Source organism: Echiichthys vipera, assembly GCF_963691815.1.
Source record: "Echiichthys vipera genome assembly, chromosome: 10".
NCBI classification, from domain to species: Eukaryota; Metazoa; Chordata; class Actinopteri; order Perciformes; family Trachinidae; genus Echiichthys; species Echiichthys vipera.
Window position 1 is genome coordinate 28,296,711 of NC_139835.1, and position 20,641 is coordinate 28,317,351.

The 20,641-nt window shown below is 44.3% G+C and overlaps 1 protein-coding gene across 1 annotated transcript in view; it reads right to left on the reverse strand.

The window, feature by feature from the left end:
- The window catches only part of LOC310953182 (aryl hydrocarbon receptor-like), a gene marked incomplete at both ends in the record, with an annotated part of 44,307 nt that overhangs the window by 14,295 nt on the left and 9,371 nt on the right, over window positions 1-20,641 (reverse strand). The window contains one exon of the mRNA XM_083922138.1: window positions 2,678-2,778. Coding sequence (XP_083778264.1) covers window positions 2,678-2,778 — 101 coding nt within the window. The remainder of the gene's footprint in view (window positions 1-2,677; window positions 2,779-20,641) is intronic.

Here is a 20,641-nt window from a genome sequence, read left to right on the forward strand (position 1 = left end):
AAGGGAGCAAGGAATGAAGGAAAGGAGCGAGGAAGGAAGGAAAGTAAAGGAGGAGAGTAGAGAGGAAAGGAGGAAGCATGTGAGGTGAAATGGAGCACGCTCATTGTTTCTCTTTGAAGGGGGAGCAGCTGGTGCAACATTTCCACCTCGGTGAACACACTCCTCCTGTATGCTAACATGTCCTAAACCAACGCACAACAAACACACAACTGTCCGCACAGACATCCGTGCACGAGCACAGTCATCTCTGTCCTAAAATCAGCCCGCAGGGTGCAGGGATGACTTACGCTGGAGACGTGATTCTCTTTGATATAAAGCGCAGGTGACTCAGCGCAATTATCCTCCGCACCGTGCCCAGAAACACACAAACACACTCAGATGTCCAGCGCTGAGTCACTCGGATGCTAATTTCTAATATCAGTTTTTCAGTTGCGCTGATCTTGACCTGTTATGTAATTCCTCCGCAAAGTGTGTGCAAATTTAGGGAACACTGCACAAAACGCCGCGTTGGTGCTTGAACCCGATGTGACGCGGAACGCTGTGCAGCCGTCAGAAATGAGGCCTTTGTTAACACCAGATAGTCTACTCGTGTGCACTCATTAACCTTCCAGCTGACAGTGATTCGACGCGCTCACGGGTTAAGGGAGCGGCGACGGCTCACAGATTCTGCATTAACGTAGAAAATAAAGAGGTCGGCGTACGACGTTGGAGCAGGTCGTTGAATTCTTTTGTTTTCAAGAACGACTTCATAAAAAAAGAAAGCACAATTAACACATCCGGCCACGTTTCCTCCATTTTCGGAGTCTGAATTATTGATTTGCTCGCAGCTCCTCTATAATTCAACGCGTCTGATGTGAAGGACGGCAAAAAAGAAACGGGCTCAGACGTGGATTCAGAAATAAACCTTGCATTCCTCGGCCTGTGAAGCGCTCACTGTCTGTCTTCCCTCTCATCCCCACGATTAGGAGACGGGAGGAGGAGGAGGAGGAGGAGGAGGAGGAGGAGGAGGAAGAGGCCCCTGTGGAACGCTCACTCGCTTTTCCTCCAAATGAGCTTTCATTTCTCATTACTGACAAGCTGGGGGGAAATGTAGGCTTATGATAATAACGAAAGCTCCCCGGTCGGGTCGGGGTACGGCGGGCAGGCTGTTTCCTCTCCTCTCCTCTCTCCTGGAATGCCAGTGTGATGCACATTGGGAGGAACTGGACTGGAAAATCAATGACTCCAGCGGATCCCAAAAAGATCTGGCAGCCGGCGAGCTCGCCCTCCACTCCATCGCACATACAGTGCAGAGGGCGCATGTAGCCGCCGCGGAGACATTGTTTGTTTCCAACGGTTTCCATCGCGTTTTCTTAAAAAGCTGAGCTCTGACGTGAAAGACTTTTCAGATCCTCAAGCAGAAAAATGTTCCAATCACCACTGATGGTTAATATTTGGGTTTTATTTAACTCAATCCAAGTGGTCGTCATATTAGAGTAGTTTTTCACAACCATGTATGGAGGACGGAAGGAAGGAAGGAAGGGAGGAAGAGACGTGAACCTGCTCTTTAAAGAGTAGTTCTTGTTTTTTTTAAGCTTTTATTTTAACCCTCCTGTTCTCCTAAGGGTCAATTTGACCCCGTTTAATGTTAAAATCTCTTAATAATGACGTTTTTTTTTTTTTTTTGCTTTATATTTATGACTTTTCCTTATTTTATGGGGACAACTCATAAAAAACCTAAAATTGTCATGATTATATATACTTTTTTATTGTCCTTGTCGTACATGTACTTGTCTCATCGGTGTTCCTTTGGGTCAGTTTGATAATCTGGATGATTTAATCATTATTATTATCGTCTATTTTACAATTCAAATATTATATGAGGTCAAATTCATGCTGCTGTCCTTGATAACGGACGTTACTTTCATTCCAGATGTTACAAATAACACAAAACAGCACTTAAAATAACAGACTTTCTTTAAAACACACACACAGAAATCCCTCCATGCAGTTTAACATCAGTGATATTTTTCATTTTGTTAAATAAATTCATAAAGTTCCCGACTTTACTTGAGTCACAAATGAATTATGATCATTTTCGAGATGTTTAAATTGTTACGGTCAAATTGACCCCTAGAATAAATGGTGTTAGTAAAATTTGAGGGCAACAGGAGGGTTAAGAGTGCAGCTAAAGAGTCCAAGGAAGACAATGGGGGAGAGAGAGACATGCAGCAAAGGCCCGCGGACAGGAGCTGAAGCAAGGACTTAGGCTCTGTATATGGGCTCTACCAGGTGAGCTACTCTGCTCTACAAAGCCAAAGTGCATCAACTACGAAATAGTCCGGCAGCACACTGGCTTCTTTAAAGAGTCCACTGATGTTTCATGAGGGCACGTCAGGCAGTGCCAGACGTATTGAGTGGTAAGCTCCCCTGAGCCTCTGAGCCTCTGTCATTGGCCTAAATAGATTTTGGGCATTTGTTAAGAAGAAAAAAAACAAACACTGTCCAGAGCCGTCCAGACACACAAATTGAATCAGAGCAGTTGCCCGTCAACAATCACCGTCCGCCAAAACCATATTGAACAAACTGAACATGTTTGTTTGGCTGTTGAAGTGTTTGAGTTCCCAGATATTGGAACTTAAAACAATGAAAGAGTTCATAAAGAGATATAAATGAATATAGTAATGAGAATAGTGACCTGCAGCAACAGTTCGCCTTCAGGGATCTTGGTCTCCACCGCTCCCGCTGTTTTGCTGTCGTCATCGTTCACAGCCGCTGGAGTCGCTCCGTTCAGGGCAACTGCAAAGAGAGAGGGAGGGACGGGAGGGAGGTGGAGGTGGAGGTGGAGAAGAGAGGCAGACAGTTCTTTATTCCTGTGATAATGTTTGCAAAGCACTGCTGTGACTGTCAGACTGCATTACGCTTACGTACGCCAAAGATGCTGCATGCATGCACGCCCGACCCCCAGCACATTAAACATTCATCACATGCAAATCTTAAAGTCCGATTCACCAAATCCAGACCTGTTATTTTGTCTAGCTTGCTTTCATCATGGTTTCTATGACAACAGTGATGTATAACAGTGGTATACACTGAAATACAACAACAAAACAAAAGGAGTTTTGTTGTTTCAGTCTCCTAAAACCAGGGAAAGAGAACATATTACACCAGTGATGGCGGCATTAAACAACACTCTTAAATGGTTCATATCTCTGTGACTGCTGATGTGAGTTTGTTACAAACTGTCCCCTAAGGCACGGGCTCTCAAACTTTTTCAGCTCGAGATCCAGAAAAACTAATTTGGTGTCTCCCTGGGACCCAAACTCTAAAGGAATACATCGCAATTCCCACGATTGAGAGTGAATTCACACTCAACGTTACCTCGACCGCAGAGCGTGAACACATTTTCAGGGTCAAGGTTCATGAGAAGAGAGAGAAATGGGAAGTAAACAGTCCAAACCCCCCCCCCCCAAAACAGTATTAGAGCTGAACAGATCAACTCTTTTTCAAAGTCTTTGACTCGTCTCGGTCTCATGTCTTGTTGGACTCAGCTATACTGGTCAAGATGTTCCTGGCTGCTGATTCTGGATCAGTTGTACAGAAAATTACCTAAAGTCTCTGCATTGATTAGGCCTGGTCCACAAGAACACGGGTATTTTTGAAACCAAACTTTTACGGCCCCCGCCTCAAACTATGTCATGCACATGCCGAAACAGTAGGTGGCGATAGCACTCCTAACAGGAAGGCCATATGAGCCAATCACAAGGCTGGAAAAATTCATACCAGAAAAACAACAATGGCAGACCGAGGCCGGGCAGATTCCTGTTTCCAAGTTGTTAAATAGTATTTTGGCGAGGTCTTCCGTAACAGCAGCTCGTCAGCTGGTCACGTCCAGAGCGCTCCACAAGTCTCCATGGATACAACTAACTGTTAACCGTAACGTCAAGCAATGTCAACCAGAAATTGCGTTTTTCCTCGGTTTTCCTGTCCACACATGACGGCTGAAACAAGACTTTTCCAAAAAGTTCACCCTGGACTCCAGTTACAAAAAACTTGCATGGATGGAAGGCCAAACCGTGCAGAGAAACACGCGGTTTTAAAAAATACCCCTGTTCGTGTGGACGGCCATTTAGTTTGATTTCAGAGTACCGTATTATCTGCACTATAAGGGGGCATAGAATAGACGCTACAGTCGAGGCTGGGGTTACGTTCTGCATCCATTAGATGGAGCTGCGCTAAAGGGAACGTCAACAAAACAGTCAGGGGAGGTCGTCTTGTTGCTTCCTCCACTTCGGCACCATTGATTGGTTCATGTTCAACTCTCTGGCTGCTGCTCTATTCCCGTGTTCTGCTGCGTGACTAATGGCCTTGAGTTTAAACTCTGCGTCGTAAGCGTGTCTCTTAACAGGAGCCATTTTGGGCTCTTTACACAAACACACACATGGAAATGAAACGGCACGCTTCACACAGTCGTATATCTCAACATGCACCGCGCGTTACTTCATCTACGGGGAAAATAGAGTCGGCGGCTGCTCACCGTAGTTGGAGACCTGTTGTGGCTCAATATTGGTCCATATATAAAGGAGCACCGAATTATAAGGCGCACTGTCGGCTTTTGAGACATTTGAAGGTTTTTAGTTGCAACTTATAGTGCGGAAAATACGATGTATATCGATCATGTTTATAGATCCATCCTCACTCCTTAATCACTGTATTAGCACTGGAAAGACACCATCGCCTGTTATGAGCTTCTTCGCTCTGGACTCAACTCGACTCGGCCTGGTCTCGGACTTGACCAGGTCTTGCATTGTGTCTGCCATTTTTGCAAACAAAATGAATGCATATTTCTCCATGCATGGTTCATATTTCATATAAAACATGCAATATGTTCTTAAATATACTTATTTCTGTATCTTCTAACATTCATCAAAAGTGCAAGCCTAGTTTGTGGTACCAGAAAGAGAGGGAAAATATATTTGAATGAACAATATAAGTTGATTTTTCTTTTTCTTTTTTAATTTCACACAAACAGCAGTGAGGTCTGAGGGCGCACTCACACTGTCCTTCTGCACCGGGCCAAAACAGGTTTTTCGGGTAAAGCCTAGCTCGTTTGACCAGTGTGAGTGCAACCTCTCCGCGTCTAGCTGCGGCCGTCCACAGCCCGTTTGAGAGAGGTGGGCTTTTGTAGAACGCGTTTGCACATGTACGAGCAGGAGCGTGCGCACGTGTACGAGCATGAGCACGACGCCTCACGTCAATTTTATGTGCGCCTGTTCGGACATAGAAATTAGAAGGAGGGACCATACGCGGACATTTAACAACAACAACAATGGCGGTGAAAGGTTCACGTTGGTGTGATGCGGAGGTGGAGTGTTTACTGCAGATTTGGTCGATGAAAAGTACCCTTAAGCACGGGGCACGGTGTGGAAGGACAGTGTGAGTGCGCCCTGAGTCTCCAAAGAGCAAGAGAAGTAAAGCCAGCGTCAACAAAACACCAGGGTTAATAAACCAAATGAAGACTTTGGGACAGAACAAGTCGCATCTTTGCATGGGAGAAATATTATTTTGCAAATTTGTGTCAAAAAAGAGAGGAGAGAAAAGAGCTGTGTGAGAAAAGCTTTCCCACAAACGAGTCGCTCCCACGTTCGAGTGAGATGAGGCGACAGTTCCTTCAGGCGTCACTCTATTTACACGTTACTGCCAGCTCAGCTCAACCCCCCCTTACCCCCTCCCCGTCCACTCCCCCAGCTCCTCCCCCGGTCCCTTCTGCCTCCCCCCTCTCGGTTGGTCATTGGTTGGTGGCCCCAGCTGTTCCCATCCTAATGGGATTCTCCTTTTTTCCCAGCGTGACGTCATAACTTTATTTTTTTCCGTCTTCCATGTGCTCAAAGCATGTGAAGCTGATAGCAGGCTGGTGGGTTCGATATGTGGAGGGAAAAATACGTTTTCCAGAGTGTTTTGTTGCATTCAAATCATGTGCACTGGTAAAAGTGAAGATGAAGCTTTGAATAGAAGAATATTTGCATCCACCACAAACACTCATCTCCGTGCCTTCGCTGCAGGGTGCAGGACTATTTCTATGAAAGCAAAAACCTTGAACATTGCAAAGCTTTTAAGATTTCAGCAGCTCGCTCTGTGCACCTACAACGCATACAACCTTCCTGCAGCTTTAAGGCGACCTGCGGGGCTCTTTGACCGCTAGTGGCACTGCAGAGCCGTCTGTGGCAGCAGCTCTTCTGGTAAAGATGGAGCGGATGGTGCACACTTCCTGTCTCCTAAGTGGGCGTGGCCTCTTTTGAAAGCGTATTGAACGGCATGTGGATGGATGAAAAGTTATATGTGCATAATGCATTTTGTTTTTATGTATTTTATTTAGCTAACATTTGATATTTACACGTCTAACAGCCATCTTTAGCTTTCCAAAAATCTGTTTTCAGAGTTGGTTGGCGGTGTTGCCAAATCTCAAAAAAAGTTTTCTCCTTCGCCCGTCTTAGAAAATGCCATTTTATTGTCTGGAGATGTGGCCTGGGGGAAATTGGGTTCAATATTCAGGGTTCCTTCATCTTTTCCAAGCACTTTTCAAGAAATGTCAAAGTGCATTTTAAAGCTTTTCCAGCACCTTACAGCTTTGGTAAATGACACATTTAGACACAATACATACAGTATATACCAGTGGTCTGCAACCTTTACTATCAAAAGAGCCATTTTTCCTCCTCTTCCACCAGATAAAGTTTGTCTGGAGCCAAAAAACATATTTGATGTCACAGCTTATAGAGGTTTATATGTAGTTACTGTTACCTGTCCTAAAACTGTGGTTGTTCGCTAGTTTCTCGCCACATATCGAGCGTACGGGTAAGCCACCATCATGTGAACGCAAATGAATATGTCCACGAAACACTATTTTCCTTCTCTAATGTTTTTTTGGGGGGGTTATCCACCAGCAGTGCGGGTCACCACGTCAACATTAGCCCCCTGCAGGGAAAGGCGCTGGGCCGTAGAGCAAGGATGTGACGCATATTTTCACGTAATATTTTTTCAATATCCCCTTGAACTCCAAGATAAAATGTTTTCCCTCGTCCACTGTGCAAAAAACACGTTATTTACACGTTGTTTGAATCATTTTTTGCCACTGAAAAGGGGCTGAAGAGCCGCGGGTTGCAGACCCCTGGTATATACAGTATAGTGTTTTGCACTAATTCAGCACATTCAATCAGATGTTGTTGTGCTTCAAACAACCAAATTATGTTTTTGTGACTCTCCCTTGAGTGTTTGGACTGTTGGTCAGAATAAACAGGACTCCAGCTGACAACAGATCATCAGTTGATTCATGATAATGGAGTAAATCGTTAGTTGCAGCTGATATAATCATTTGTTCCGTTGACGTGAGACGACGAGCCGAGCTGCGGTGATGTCATGAGAAAGAGAGCAGTGGTCAAGCACATTAATCTCTGACCCCTGCGGGAGCACCGTGCTGCGACCCGTGATGACCTCTGACCCTGAGGGTGATGTATGACATGATTGGGTGACTGGGTTCTGGGTCAGATTCTTTTGTTGTCTGCAAACGGGGGTTAACAAGGAGTCCATCTGAGGGGCGGGGCGGTGTTAGGAGTGTCAGGGCAGACACTGGACAGCATATGGGCTTTGTGCGGGGAGTCCGACTCGGCTCGTACCTTCACACGAGTCACAGCTTTGGTTGGACACCCCTGACCTTATTCCCATACGGACACCTTGGATCGACTTTTCGAGGGCCGCGGAGAACAATGTGTGACATAATCTAACGTACCGGGGAGGAGATGGCGTGGGCATCGCATGCAAGATATGTTAGAGAGTAGCGTTCTTGACCCACAAAGAAACGTAGGAGCTACTCACAGCTGGCAAAAATAAGAATAAACATTGATGCCATGGCTCCCAGGCAGCTTGGAAAACAGAGGATGCATAAATGTGGTATACTCATGACCTGACGGTTGCTTTGCACATAATGCCAACGCAATGTCCCCGGTTTAATGAGAGACGGGGTTCTTTGTTGCTTCATCTCCCTTTGTTTGCCTCCTCCATCAGCTATCACAGAAGACAAGAATGCCGACCTGTGCTATTAATGAAGCTGATTTAAGTCAGTTGGCAAGCAAAAAAAGCCATTAATATGTTGGTTCCAGCTTCTCAAATGTGCTGTTTCTATGTTATGTAAATATTGCATGTATAATATTTTTGAGTATTGCACCATTGGCCGGATGAAACATTAATCTGAAGGCTTAACGTTGGACTCTATAAATCTCTTTTCCCCCTGCTTCTTCCCTACTAACAAAATATAATAGCAAACGTACAAAACAGACCAGTCAGCAGAATGAAATGTTGGGATTGTACGTTTCTAAAAACCACATATACGTTGATATGAACGCTATTTGGCACCCTTTAGCGTCTGAATGCACAGACTGGGCTTTCAACTCAACCGTGAACACATCCACGTCAATATCAGACGCCCAGAGCAACGACTACGCCACGTACACACAAAGCGCCAGTGTGTGACGAGTCGGGTCGCTGTGGTGCAAAAACGCGCAGATTCAACGTATCTAGGGTTCCTAGAAACTCTTAAAAGAAACAAATAATTTAAGTTTTTTCGATTGTTTCCGCAGTCACTATTGAATATATGTATATTTACATAGTTGAGAATGCATCCATTAATGTTTGCACCATATTGTGCAGCAAATTAGTTTTTTTTGGATACCAAGTGCAAACTGTCCCCTCATACATGCTCACAACCATAAAATGGACACAGATTTAGGGCTGCAATCATTTTCACGATTAATCAACTAGTTGTTTGCTCTAAAACGTCCGAAAATTGTGAAAAATTACAACCAGTGTTTCCAAAAAGCCCATAATGATGTCGTCAAATGTTTTGTTTTGTCCACAACTCAAAGATATTCAGTTTACTGTCATAGAGGAGGGAATAAACCAGAAGATATTCACATTTAAGAAGCTGGAAACAGAGGATCTTTACCTTTTTTTCATAAACAAATGACTCAAAACGATTTATCAATATTCAAAATAGTTATAATTAATCAACAAATGGCTGCAGCTCTACACAGAATTCCAGAAGGCATCTATAATTTAAAACACATATTTAAACAAAAACACAAGAAACTGGATCCACCCAAAGTCTCAAGTGTAATGGTAATGGACTAAAGCGTCTTTCTAGTCTTCTGACTACTCAAGGCGCTTTCACAATGTTTGTCACATTCACCCGTTAACACAGACATTCACACAGATGGCAGTGGACATCTACAGACCACCGGAGGAGCTGGGGATCGAACCCGAGTCGCCCCGACTCACTGTCACCTACACTGATCACACAATCACTACATTATGATTTAAGGATTTCTTTCTCTCTTCGTGCGACTGTTACACAAACGGTCTCTAATTATAACACTACAGTGCCTTGTATTTGTTATTCGGTCACTACAGACTACCGCAGACTCCCCATCCATCACTAACACGCTGTGGGACGTTCAGTTCGGCTGCAGCTGCAGTTTTAATAACTGCAGGTCGGTCTTTGCCAGGCACGTCTGCTGAGTTTAGATGAATGACTACAACATTATTATTATTATTATTATTTCAGGTCAAGATCAAAGTATTTTGTCATCTCGCAAAAGTTATAACATCAAATATTGTCTGATAAAGAAGAAGAATTAGAAAAGAAAGGTTTTAATGTGAAGATCCTATAATAAAATCACTGCACCGACCGTGTGTGTGTGTGTGTGTGTGTGTGTGTGTGTGTGTGTGTGTGTGTGCGTGTGTGTGTTGTGCAGTGTTTGTACTTTAGTGCTTTACACATCAGCAGAAGTGGGCCAACAGAAAGCCTCCTGAATGGCCGAGAGGAGGACAAAGAGCGGATCTTGTTAGCGAGCTTCACTGGGCACAAGTGTACATAATGAAAAATTTACATTCCCACTGCCACCGCGTACGTGTGGCATAATGGCGCTCCGGCAATCACCCCAAGGCGTTTTCTACTGAACTGAATGGAACAGCTTGGCTTTCCCCAAACATGCTTGTCTTTGCATAATGGAGCTCCAAAATATTGGACAACAAACAACAAACAATAAAACACAGACTCTGAGCTGAACGGGTCGGATCCCCACAGCCTCTGTTAGACATCTGAGGATCCCACGTCACCATTATCCTGGACAAAGTACGTCAGATTCACCATATTACCACGAGAATCACTAACATATGCTGCAGCGTCTCTACATGCATGCCACCTATTAAAGGATCACGTTAGCATTTGTTGTTTCGGTTGATAAATACATGCAATGTGATGTTAACTGAACACTACTACTTCTTTCAATAGGTGAGCATCTCTGTGTCACACCTGCTATTCTCCCTATGAGGAGCTTATTCATACTGACTACGTTCAAAATTAACCTTTTTACCATTGTTTTTAATGTTCTTTGTTTTATTCTTTGCGAAGTCAATTGCGAATTTTGTTTTTGTTGACTTTCTCTGTAGTTCTGCCTGCTTTCTTTAATAGTTTTCACACTTTTAATGTGTTTATCACTTGGATTATTGTGATTTTAACATTGTAATTTGTATATAAATACAAATATAATTGCATTGACTATCCAGACACATCCGGACACATTTTGTCGCTCTTTACCCGAGTGCCGAAGTGAATTCATTTATAGACTTTTAGGACTCTACAGGTGAAATTCCATATTTGTATGCGGTTATTTACATGTCTAATTTTTATACGCAGCTGACTTTAATGAGAGGAAGTAATAAGAACGTTTGGGCAATGCTTAGCCTGAGCAACTCAGGTGGTGGTTTACATTAAAAACGTATATTTTATCGTGAAGGACTGTAGTACTAATGTCTCTACAGCATTGATGTTAATTTGGACGATCAGCTCCCAGTGTTTACAGCAAATAGGGGCGCGTGAGTAACCTGACTCCCCCAGATGGATTGATTCTCATCGTCTCAGCAGATCCATCTGAACTCTGGTTTGGAGAACTTTTGGGAAGGGGCGAAAATACTGGATGATGATTGGATAAACCATCTGTCTATCACCAACATACGGGCCAAATCAACCAATCAGATCAACGAAGTGTGTGACGTACTAACAACGTTGAGGCAAAGCTCTGAAAGTAAACAACATGTGGGTAAAGGATATTTTCTGTTTGTGTTTAACGTGAATTTACGGATCAAAGGCCCAATTTCAGGAGCCCGGTCCATATTCCAACAGAAGGATCCAGAGAACAAAGAGTTAGCGAGCAGTTCGCTCCATAGCTACGCTCATCTCATCCGCGGAAGCCGCCATGATGCTTACACTGAACAGTCTCTTCTTGGTGCGTCACACTCAAATCCGCCTCAAAACCAACGCTGATCGGTTCGGTCGCTGGTCGAACTACAAATTTTCTCTGCCGCAAGTTAACTGATCTACGAGTAAAATACAATGGAGCTCGCAAGATCAGGGTGGCCTCACAAGGCTAGCGTGCGAGTAACACAAAGATGAAGTTAGTGGTTAAAAGTGTTTAATACAATATTCGGTTAGAAAGGTAAGAAGTCAGCCTTTAGTTTTACACCATTAAACAAATTAGAAACATTACACGAATTTTAGAAATCAACAGAAATTTGGATAGAACTTTAGTTAAACTCCAACCGTCCACCCCAGAAGAACGAGTCCCTTCCTGGACTGGAAGATAACGCTGCCAGTGAACATGATCCACGCGGGAATCTAGCTTCCTTCAACATGAACGTCATTGTAGGGAGACCCATTCTCAGAACCCAACAGACCTTCAAAACCAATTGTAGGCCATTCGTCGACACTTTCAGAGGACAGATCTCTCCGTTCTGGGACTGTGACCCAGAGGCCAGCTTGGCTCCGGTCCCGGCTTTCATCACGGAGCCTCCAGCAGAATAAAGCTTACCGACGCGGCTCCACAGAGAGAGCCAGACCTGCTGGAGGTTTATCTCACAGGGAGCTTTACTTTAAGCTGAGCCCCCCCCCCCCAACAAAAAACATTTAGCTCACTGCAAATATTTATCAAATATTTTGACCACTTTCAATTTGTCCCATCATGCTATTTACAAATGGATTAGCAGGGGATGTTCTGTGCCTGTGCCGCTTCAATTTCCTGTCCAATCCCTAACATGCCGTCCTGGCATCTTTCCAGCAGCGTTGTTACAGGCCGCCGTCCTACCCTTGATAGCAAAACAAACCCGACACGACGCTGCCAAAAAGAGACTTTACCGAGTGATTACAACCAATCACAGGACAGATTTGAGATAAAGTGTTGCTTAACACCAAAGAGCCGCTGTTAAAACCGACACTTTCTCTTGTCCGTAATTACAGGGTTATTTTTAGATGTAGTCGTGCAGACTTCAGGAAGCGCTGCCGCGACTGACGAGCTCCAACCACGCTGTCGTACGGTGTTAGCATCAGTAGTGGTGGAACGCAATATCTTTATTTATCAACTTTAACACAATACATTATATATAAGCCTTTCTTTTCCCAGTGAGTGAGTAAAAGCGCGTAGAGAACTCAGAGATAATTTGTTTGTTTACATCACATATTGCATGTCTTTGCTGTCAGGTCACATGGAACGACAATAGCAGGAGTCTGAATCATGAAACAGTGCTATATTTGGACAGCATTAACACAGCGTATTAAGCCCGATGGGGGAGAGGGGGGGTATGGTGACAGGGACCCGTGGTGTCGGACATCCTCAGCTGCGATTAGAGGACACGCCCAACCCACACGGCCCCCATACTGGTAACATGGTGCAGGGAGGAGGTGGAGGCGCTGCAGTTTGTTTTGGATCCGTGCCAGGGCCGATTCAGACCGCAGGCAGCAACGGGGAGAGCAAAATAAAGACTTGCTTGTGCGTTCACGGCTGAGAAGGTCATCAGTTGTTTGTGGCCGAGTGTATTTATTTTTATTTATTTATTGCAGGTGCAGGGTTTTTCTTTGTCACCGAAAGCCTCGACGACAGTGAGCCGATCCTCCCCATTACTGGTGACTGTGGCTCATTCTGTGTTTTCTATCTATCATTCGGCGTGTTTCTCTCGACCTGCTTTGTGCCGGAAATGCATCCGCGGTGATGTTGTTTCACTGAGCACGCTGTACTTTCAAAAACCAGCATGAAGGGTTAATGAACGTTCTGGAGAATCATAAAGATATTTGACAAATCGAGTAATTTCAAGTGGGCTGTACGAGAGAAAATCAACTAATATAACATGAAATATAAGCTGATTAGATCAAAATGGCTGCCTGCTGGTCTGTCATTGGTCAAAATCAGTTTCGGAGTCAGTTAAAGATGAGGAAGAGGCAATACAGATGTAGGAACATGCTTCAATTTAGACCTACGGTGCAATGTCGCTGTACATTTGGATTTTGTGATGCCGCAAAGATCTGTATCAAAGCTGGAGTGAAGGTGTCGGACGATCTAAGGGATCCGTTGGAAGGGGGCGAGTCAATGCTCCAAAGTTAGGCGAAGTTTTGGTGAAGGAAAAACTGGCATGACCAGTAGCAACGGTGTCCCTTGACCTCTGACCTCAAGACATCTGAATGAAAATGGGTTTTATGGGTCCCAACGAGTCTCCCCTTTACAGACACGCACACTTTATGATCATCAAAAAAAATGCATGAAGTACAATGTGTTATTTTGTCCTATTCTTAAACGTAGTATTGTAATATTCCTGCATACTTTGGTCCATAAGCAGTCCTGAATTACATGAACTGGGTCTGACTGTACAGCTGAGACTCTGGAGGATTCAAGGAGCCCAGTTGTCTTCATGTGTGACGATGTCAGTCCCCATAGGAGACGTTTCATTGTCTGACATGAGCGGTTGTGATCTCTTGGATCACTACTGCCTCATGAAACTTTACAACCGCAAACTAGAGACCGAGGTGTTTAGAGGATGAATGAGAACATTCACAGGCCTAGAGGATGGATGGTTTCATACAGATATTCACAATAATAAGGGAGTTTTTGAGCAGTTTACGCAAGAGCTTATAAAATGCTATTCTTGCATACATCACCAAATGTCAAAAGTTCTTTATCCCACATCACAGGATACATTTTTGGTGTTCCTTGAGGTCTGGGTGTCTTAATGAGGGATTTTTGACCAATTTTATCAAAGACGAAACATACCAAACAAAAGAGAATAAAGTGACCTGGAAAAGTAGCCTGCACCAGGGTTGTTTATTTACAAGCTCCTTTTAGCATCACACTGTCACCAGGAAGTCTAAATTCGCCGCAGCGCTCTTTCAAACGCTCAGCTCAGGTGTTAATCTGTAACATGTTATCAGGTTAATCAGGAAGTGCAGGTCAGGATGCTGATACTGTAGAGGAAGCACTCTGGAGGCGGATCAGTAGTGACAACTGTGTGTGTGTGCGTGTGCGTGTGTGTGTGTGTGTGTGTGTGTGTGTGTGTGTGTGTGTGTGTGTGTGTGTGTGTGTAGGAGAACACTTATAGCACAGGAGAAAATCCCCTAAAAGAGAGATTCGCTGCAACACGTTTCTCAAACCAACTCGCACATGCAGCCGTTTTGTCAGGACCCTCACTGACCGGCTTCACTTGTCAATGCCCTGGGCGGCCCTGCATGTCAAAAACATGACGCTCCCGGTTGCTGTATCGAACACGGGAACACGTTGTTTACGTTGTGAACTCATGTAAAACTATGTGCAGGGTTCCTTCGCCATTCCTGAGGTCAAATTCAAGGATTTTTCAAGCACTTTCAAGGTCCATTTCTAGCTTTTCCAGCACCTTACAGCTGTGATCAATTACATATTTCTATGAATACATATTGATAATTGTGATTTTTCATTAAAATCATTTAAATAGAGATGGTATTATGATATGCCTTTGTTTGTTCAAGTGTGTTGACTCATATACTGCACTTTGTTGATTGATGATTGTTAATTGTTGTCCCATGTCACTCACGCCGTTGTGTATTCCATCTCTTTTAACTATTAGCTCTTTGTCATCGTGTGCGTCATTATTGTGCATTTTACTGTTGTTTTTGCTGCTGACTGTGCTGCAAATTGCCCTCCGGGGACAATAAAGATCTCTTGACTTGACTTTAGTACAATTTTGAGGTACTTGTACTGTACTCCACTTTAGCTGTGTTGCAGATAGAGATCAATACAAATTATAGCAATTATTTATAAACAAATAAATTCAGATGTTTTATTATAGGGAAAGATAAAACTTCAAACTACCAAGACATATATAAATAATTAAAATGAGCTCCGACATTAAAGTGATTAACATATAAATGCATCAATTAAAATCCAACAATATAAAAAATTATTCTGAAATGGGCCATTCTGCATAATGAGTGCTTTTAGCTTTACTTTGGTAACTCAAAGTGTGTTTTGATGCCCAAACTTTATACTTTTACATTCATTGAAAAAAAAATGCATGGCCTTTACTTGTAACAGAGTATTTCTACACTGAGTTTTAGTTCAGAGTAAATAGCGTTAAGTTGGAGCGTTTAATACGTCTTTTTGTGTGTTTTTGTCAAATTAAAAGCAAATAAAACACAACATGATAATTTATCAGGAGCCTGCTCAGCACTGATCATCTTACAGAAAAACAAACAAAGTATAACCAGCTACATTTCACTTCTGCATGGCAGTGATGATATTTTCCTACTGCGCATGACATAGAGGAGCACAGTGAACGAGTGTGTCAGCATGTACGCATGCAGACACGCGCACACGGCGATGCATGCGTACAGTGGCGTACAGTATGTGTGTGAGCATGTTTGTGTGTTAATTATTCTACCAGAGTGTGAATGGCAGCAAGTAAATATAGAACGTTTCAACTCTTTCACCCCCCAAACACTGCAGTAAATGAACACGCGATGCACACATACCACCCCCACTAACATACACATGGATGCATGCAACACACACACACACACACACATAGAGGCTGAACATGAACACGTGGTCACTAATGCAGGGGGAAAGCACGCACCCTGTGCTGCTTTCGTGTCTCCCGAGGTTTCTCAATCACATGGTTGCATATTTGCTTATGGGAGGCCATCTAGAGAGGTGGGAGGAGGAGGAGGAGGAGAAGAGGGAGGTGAGGAGTGATGGGATTTGGGCGGGGTAGGGCGGGGAGGGGTAACTACTGATTACCAGGTTTCCCCTTTGGTGGCCTGCATTCCTCGTTCTGCCCGTATCGTGATCAGCGGGGCTGGGGGATGGGGTTAAGCCCCGCAGGGGAAGGACGGAGAGAAGGACGAGCAGAGAGAGAGAGAGAGATGGGGGAGGGAGGGAGGGAGGGAGGGGAGGTCGTCATGAAGGGATGACCCACTGCTGATCATGTAGCCCAGATAGCCCTGCCTTTCATTTGTGTGCGGATAGATAATCTACAGGAAGGAGGGGGTGCCGTTTTCGAATCGTCGCCCTCGTTCACACCAAAACAGAGATGGGTGTCATGACGTGTCACAAGACTTTCGCAACAGCTTACATAACCAATCCTGGAGCAGCAGCAGCAGCAGCAGCAGCAGCAGCAGCAGCAGCAGCAGCAGCATCATGCTACAGAAACGCCGTCGGACCGCAGCAGCTCTGACAGATATCTCCAGCTGTGTGCCAGTCGTATGCGTGCCGTGTCACTGCGGCGATGTATGCACATTCATTTCATTAAAGCGGAGCCTAGTTTTCCCTCAGACATCAGGCCCGTAGCAACATGCTCTGCACATGTAACCACAGAGAATTAATTTGAATTGATTGACATGAATTCGGCCGCATTGTTTTCGCCAAAACACTTCTCACACATCGGTGGAGCGAAGGGAAACAAAGACATGCGGGGTGCTACCTACTTTTCGGTCTACGGTGTACACTGGAGCTCTCCTACTTGGATCAGAATAGTGTTTTACATAATTCATTTTCTATATTCATGTCCCGATCCAGCGGGAGTTGCCTGATGCGTGTGCAGGTCCATGTTCGCCACGTCTCTATTAATGGAAGACATTGTACTGCTGGTGCTTTTATAATAGATATAATGGTCCGCCAGTATGGAAACTTGTGAAAAATTAATTTCTCCTCCACTGCCGGATAATGAAACGTGTTTTGTCAGTGTGGTTGATTTGGGGGGAGCTGGTATTTTAACAATGAAACAAAAAAAAATCAGCAGGAACACATTCAGAGGTCCTGTTTTCTCTTTATAAACGTTTATGCTGTTTACGAACGTCGAATTATGGGGCTAGAAATGCAGTTTATAAGGTTTTGTTCCTGAAAAAACATCTCTGTTAAAACTTAAAACAATGTTCAAGCAGTAAACTGCTTCTTTCAGAAATGGAAGGAGTAATAAACACACAGCTACACACATAATACAGGCATATTATCACTTCATAAAGTTTACAGGGCAACCGTGGTAGTAAACTGTGCACATCCAGCAGCTCACATTTGAGTTTTATGATTTTCAACATTAACTCTCTGGCTTCCAAAGTGTAGAGATGATCTACGATGTTTACCAGCAAGTTACTGACTTTCACAACAGGGTTCCTACAGCTGAAGGCAACTTTTGAAGACTTTAATGTCACTCTGAATGAAATTAATACAAATATAGGGGCTATTGGCGATCGCAGAGTATATCGCTGGCGGTAGTTTTTTGTAGCAATTTTTCCGGGCCATTACAACTTAATTTTGGTATTTTAACGGTCTGCGACGGAAGAACGCCTTCGGACAGCTGCTCATCAGACAGCGGGGGGAAACAGCGTGTAGAGACGGCACATTTTTAGCTCTTTATGATCGTTGGATCGCTGGACCAGTGGGCCAGTGGGCCAGTGAGCCAGTGGAAAGAAAAAAAACTGAAGATAGCGCCAAACCCTAGTGTTTATACTGTATGCGGACAGATTTTGATGCTGCGATAGCATCTAAAGCGTGGAAGATACAGTCAGGAAAGTTTAAAGACGTATAGTTGAGATCAAAATGAAGAGTTCAAAGATGTGTGTGTTCCGAGCAAGGGCGCTGGAAGTAACGAGGTCGAAAGTAGTGAACCCCCACTTGACACCCCTGGACTGACTGGTGTGATCCCAGCGCAGGATGGTCTCCAGTACGCAGCTCAGGTCCTGTTTAGACGGAGACGATCTAGAAAGGAAACGCAAAAAGCGCCGTTGCGTTCTCACTTTTTATTCAGAGTTTAGACGAGCGTCTTTGGGGGGAAATCTGCGTGCACATGGTGACACAAAAGTGTGTGAAATTGAATGTCACGTGCGCGTCGGGTGTCTAGGTGGAGCTGTGAAGCGCGGCCACACAACAGCACCCAGAGCTGGTGCATGCTGGGAAACGTCCTTCTCCTTCTCTCCCTAACAGCGGAGAAGCAGGACGCCGTACAGCGTGACGGGGATCTGCAGCACGGTCTGCAGCCTCCCACCGCCTCGGCTCCACCCAGGACACTTGAACACTTGTCCCACTGATGGAAACAGTCCCACATGTTTGCTGTTGGTTACCTGAACTCTGCACACAGATGTTACGGAAACACGGACGCAATTTCGCCTAAATGAAAGGCACATCTGATTAAATATTTTGTCGTTTTCATCCGCGAGCGTTGTCGTGTAAACGGGGCCTCGATCTGCATGTGGGATTCCACTGCCTTGATTCCTATTGTACTGAACTTTCTACCTCGTATACATGGCCGCAAAATCTTAGCTTAATAGCCAATCCGGGTCTGCAAGACGTAAATGTGGATTTACATTTTCGTGTAATGACTGATAGAAAAAAAAAACGTCCCATGTCTGAACGATCAGAAGATATTTTAATATCAATTATGGCCTAATTTTTTTATTAATGAATCCGATGCCTTTTAAGACGTTCTTGAGGATCTGTGGGAACCTTCTGGAAACTGATGGGGATGCTGACACTGAGCTCAAAAAGTAAAACGTTGGTTTGTGAGTTGTTGACACTGACCTGGAACAATCTGTGTTACACTTTTCAAATATTCCCACACAGCCTTCAGTGTCCAACACGCAGTCGACGCCAAACACACAGTGAAGTGAATCCCTCTGCAGTCACAGGGATTATTTCTCTTAATCTCCATCTATATTTACAATAGAGTGTATGTGAAAGAGCTGCGGTTCACTTTAACATGCTGCCAAGATAAAATCACCGGATTAATCATCATTTCATATCCTGCAACCGCTTCTGGTTTATGCTGTGCTCTAACTACGTTGTTATGTGAAGGCTCTGAGCACAATAACAACCGTCTGACATGCCTCTGAGAGAGTGCTGCTTATGCAACAGCGGTCATGTGACGTCAGGTTTGATTCTTGCGGCCTCCCTCGAAAAAACCCAGGGCACCTCTCCAGAGAAACAAGAGGAGGAGGAGAAGAAGAAGAAGGGATCGGGTGTGAATTAGGACAGGCAGCAAAAGGAAAGGGACAATCAAAGTGTTTGGCTGCAGGCAAAGAGGACTCTTCCAAGAAACCCAAGAGAGCCTTTATTGGCTTAGTTGTGTCATCCAGGATCTCGTCAGGGTTTTCTCAGCCGTAAACGCTTTCCCCCCCACGGGATCAATTCTGACCAACTGAAAGAAAGCCGAAACAACCCTGCCGTCATACACACCGTTGAAAAGTCGTACAGGTAATACAGGAGTTTAAGAAAAACACAATGAACGTGAAACCGTGTCGTGTTGGAGCAGCTACACGAGCAGCAGGAGAGGCTCTAAAAATTGTTCTTTAAATGCAGATAAAGTTACTTTTAACTATGACATTTTTTTTCGCACATGATGGATACGTCTACAAGATGTCACTTGAGCGCAAGTATGGTGGAGGTGATATACCAGTATGTGCAACGTACTCTCATTAACGGGTTTATGTGATATCTTAGGAAATACGACTATTCTGTTTGATGCTGTGAAACGGCCACCGGTGCGTGACCATGACCATGAAAATGACTTGGTTAAGATTAGAAAACAGGTGTTAAATGTCCCGGGTTTTGGGACCCATCCACCACCCCGATAGCTTCGTGAGTCCGTCCTGATCTCTGTGCTCTGTTGTATTTTACTCTCAGATCAGTCTTGTAACGTGCCGCCGAGAAAATTTGGAGCCGTTTGCCTGACGACCGAACCAATCAGCGTTGGTTTTGAGTCGGATTAAAGTGTGACGCAACGAGAAGCCACTGTTTAGTGTAAACAACATGGCGGCTTCAACGGATGAGATGAGCAGCTATGGAGCAAAACACTCGCTAACTCTTCTTTCTCTTGGATCCTTCTGTTGAATATGGACCGGGCTCCTGAAAATGGGCCTTTTATCTGTAAATTTGCGTTACACAAACGGAAAATATCGTTTACCCGCATGTTGCTTTCTGAGCTTTGCCTCGACGCTGTTAGCACGTCATACGCTTCGTTGATCTGATTGGTTGATTTGGCCCGTGTGTTGGTGACAGACAGAGATAGGAGAGTTCCCAGTTGGATATGCTGAGCAAATGAGAATCATGCAAATCAATCCATCTGGAGGAGTCAGGTTACCACCCCGACCCTCCTTGCTTTAATTTTAGCGCTCTTATACGACGTCACCTCATTTCCGTCTTTGCTCCGGATGTAACTCCAGAGTAACACGTTACTTTTATAGATATATGTACAAACAGTAAGTAAACAAGTAAGGTGAGCAGCAACAACAACGAAAGCAAAAGGTTATGAATAAATACAACTCATC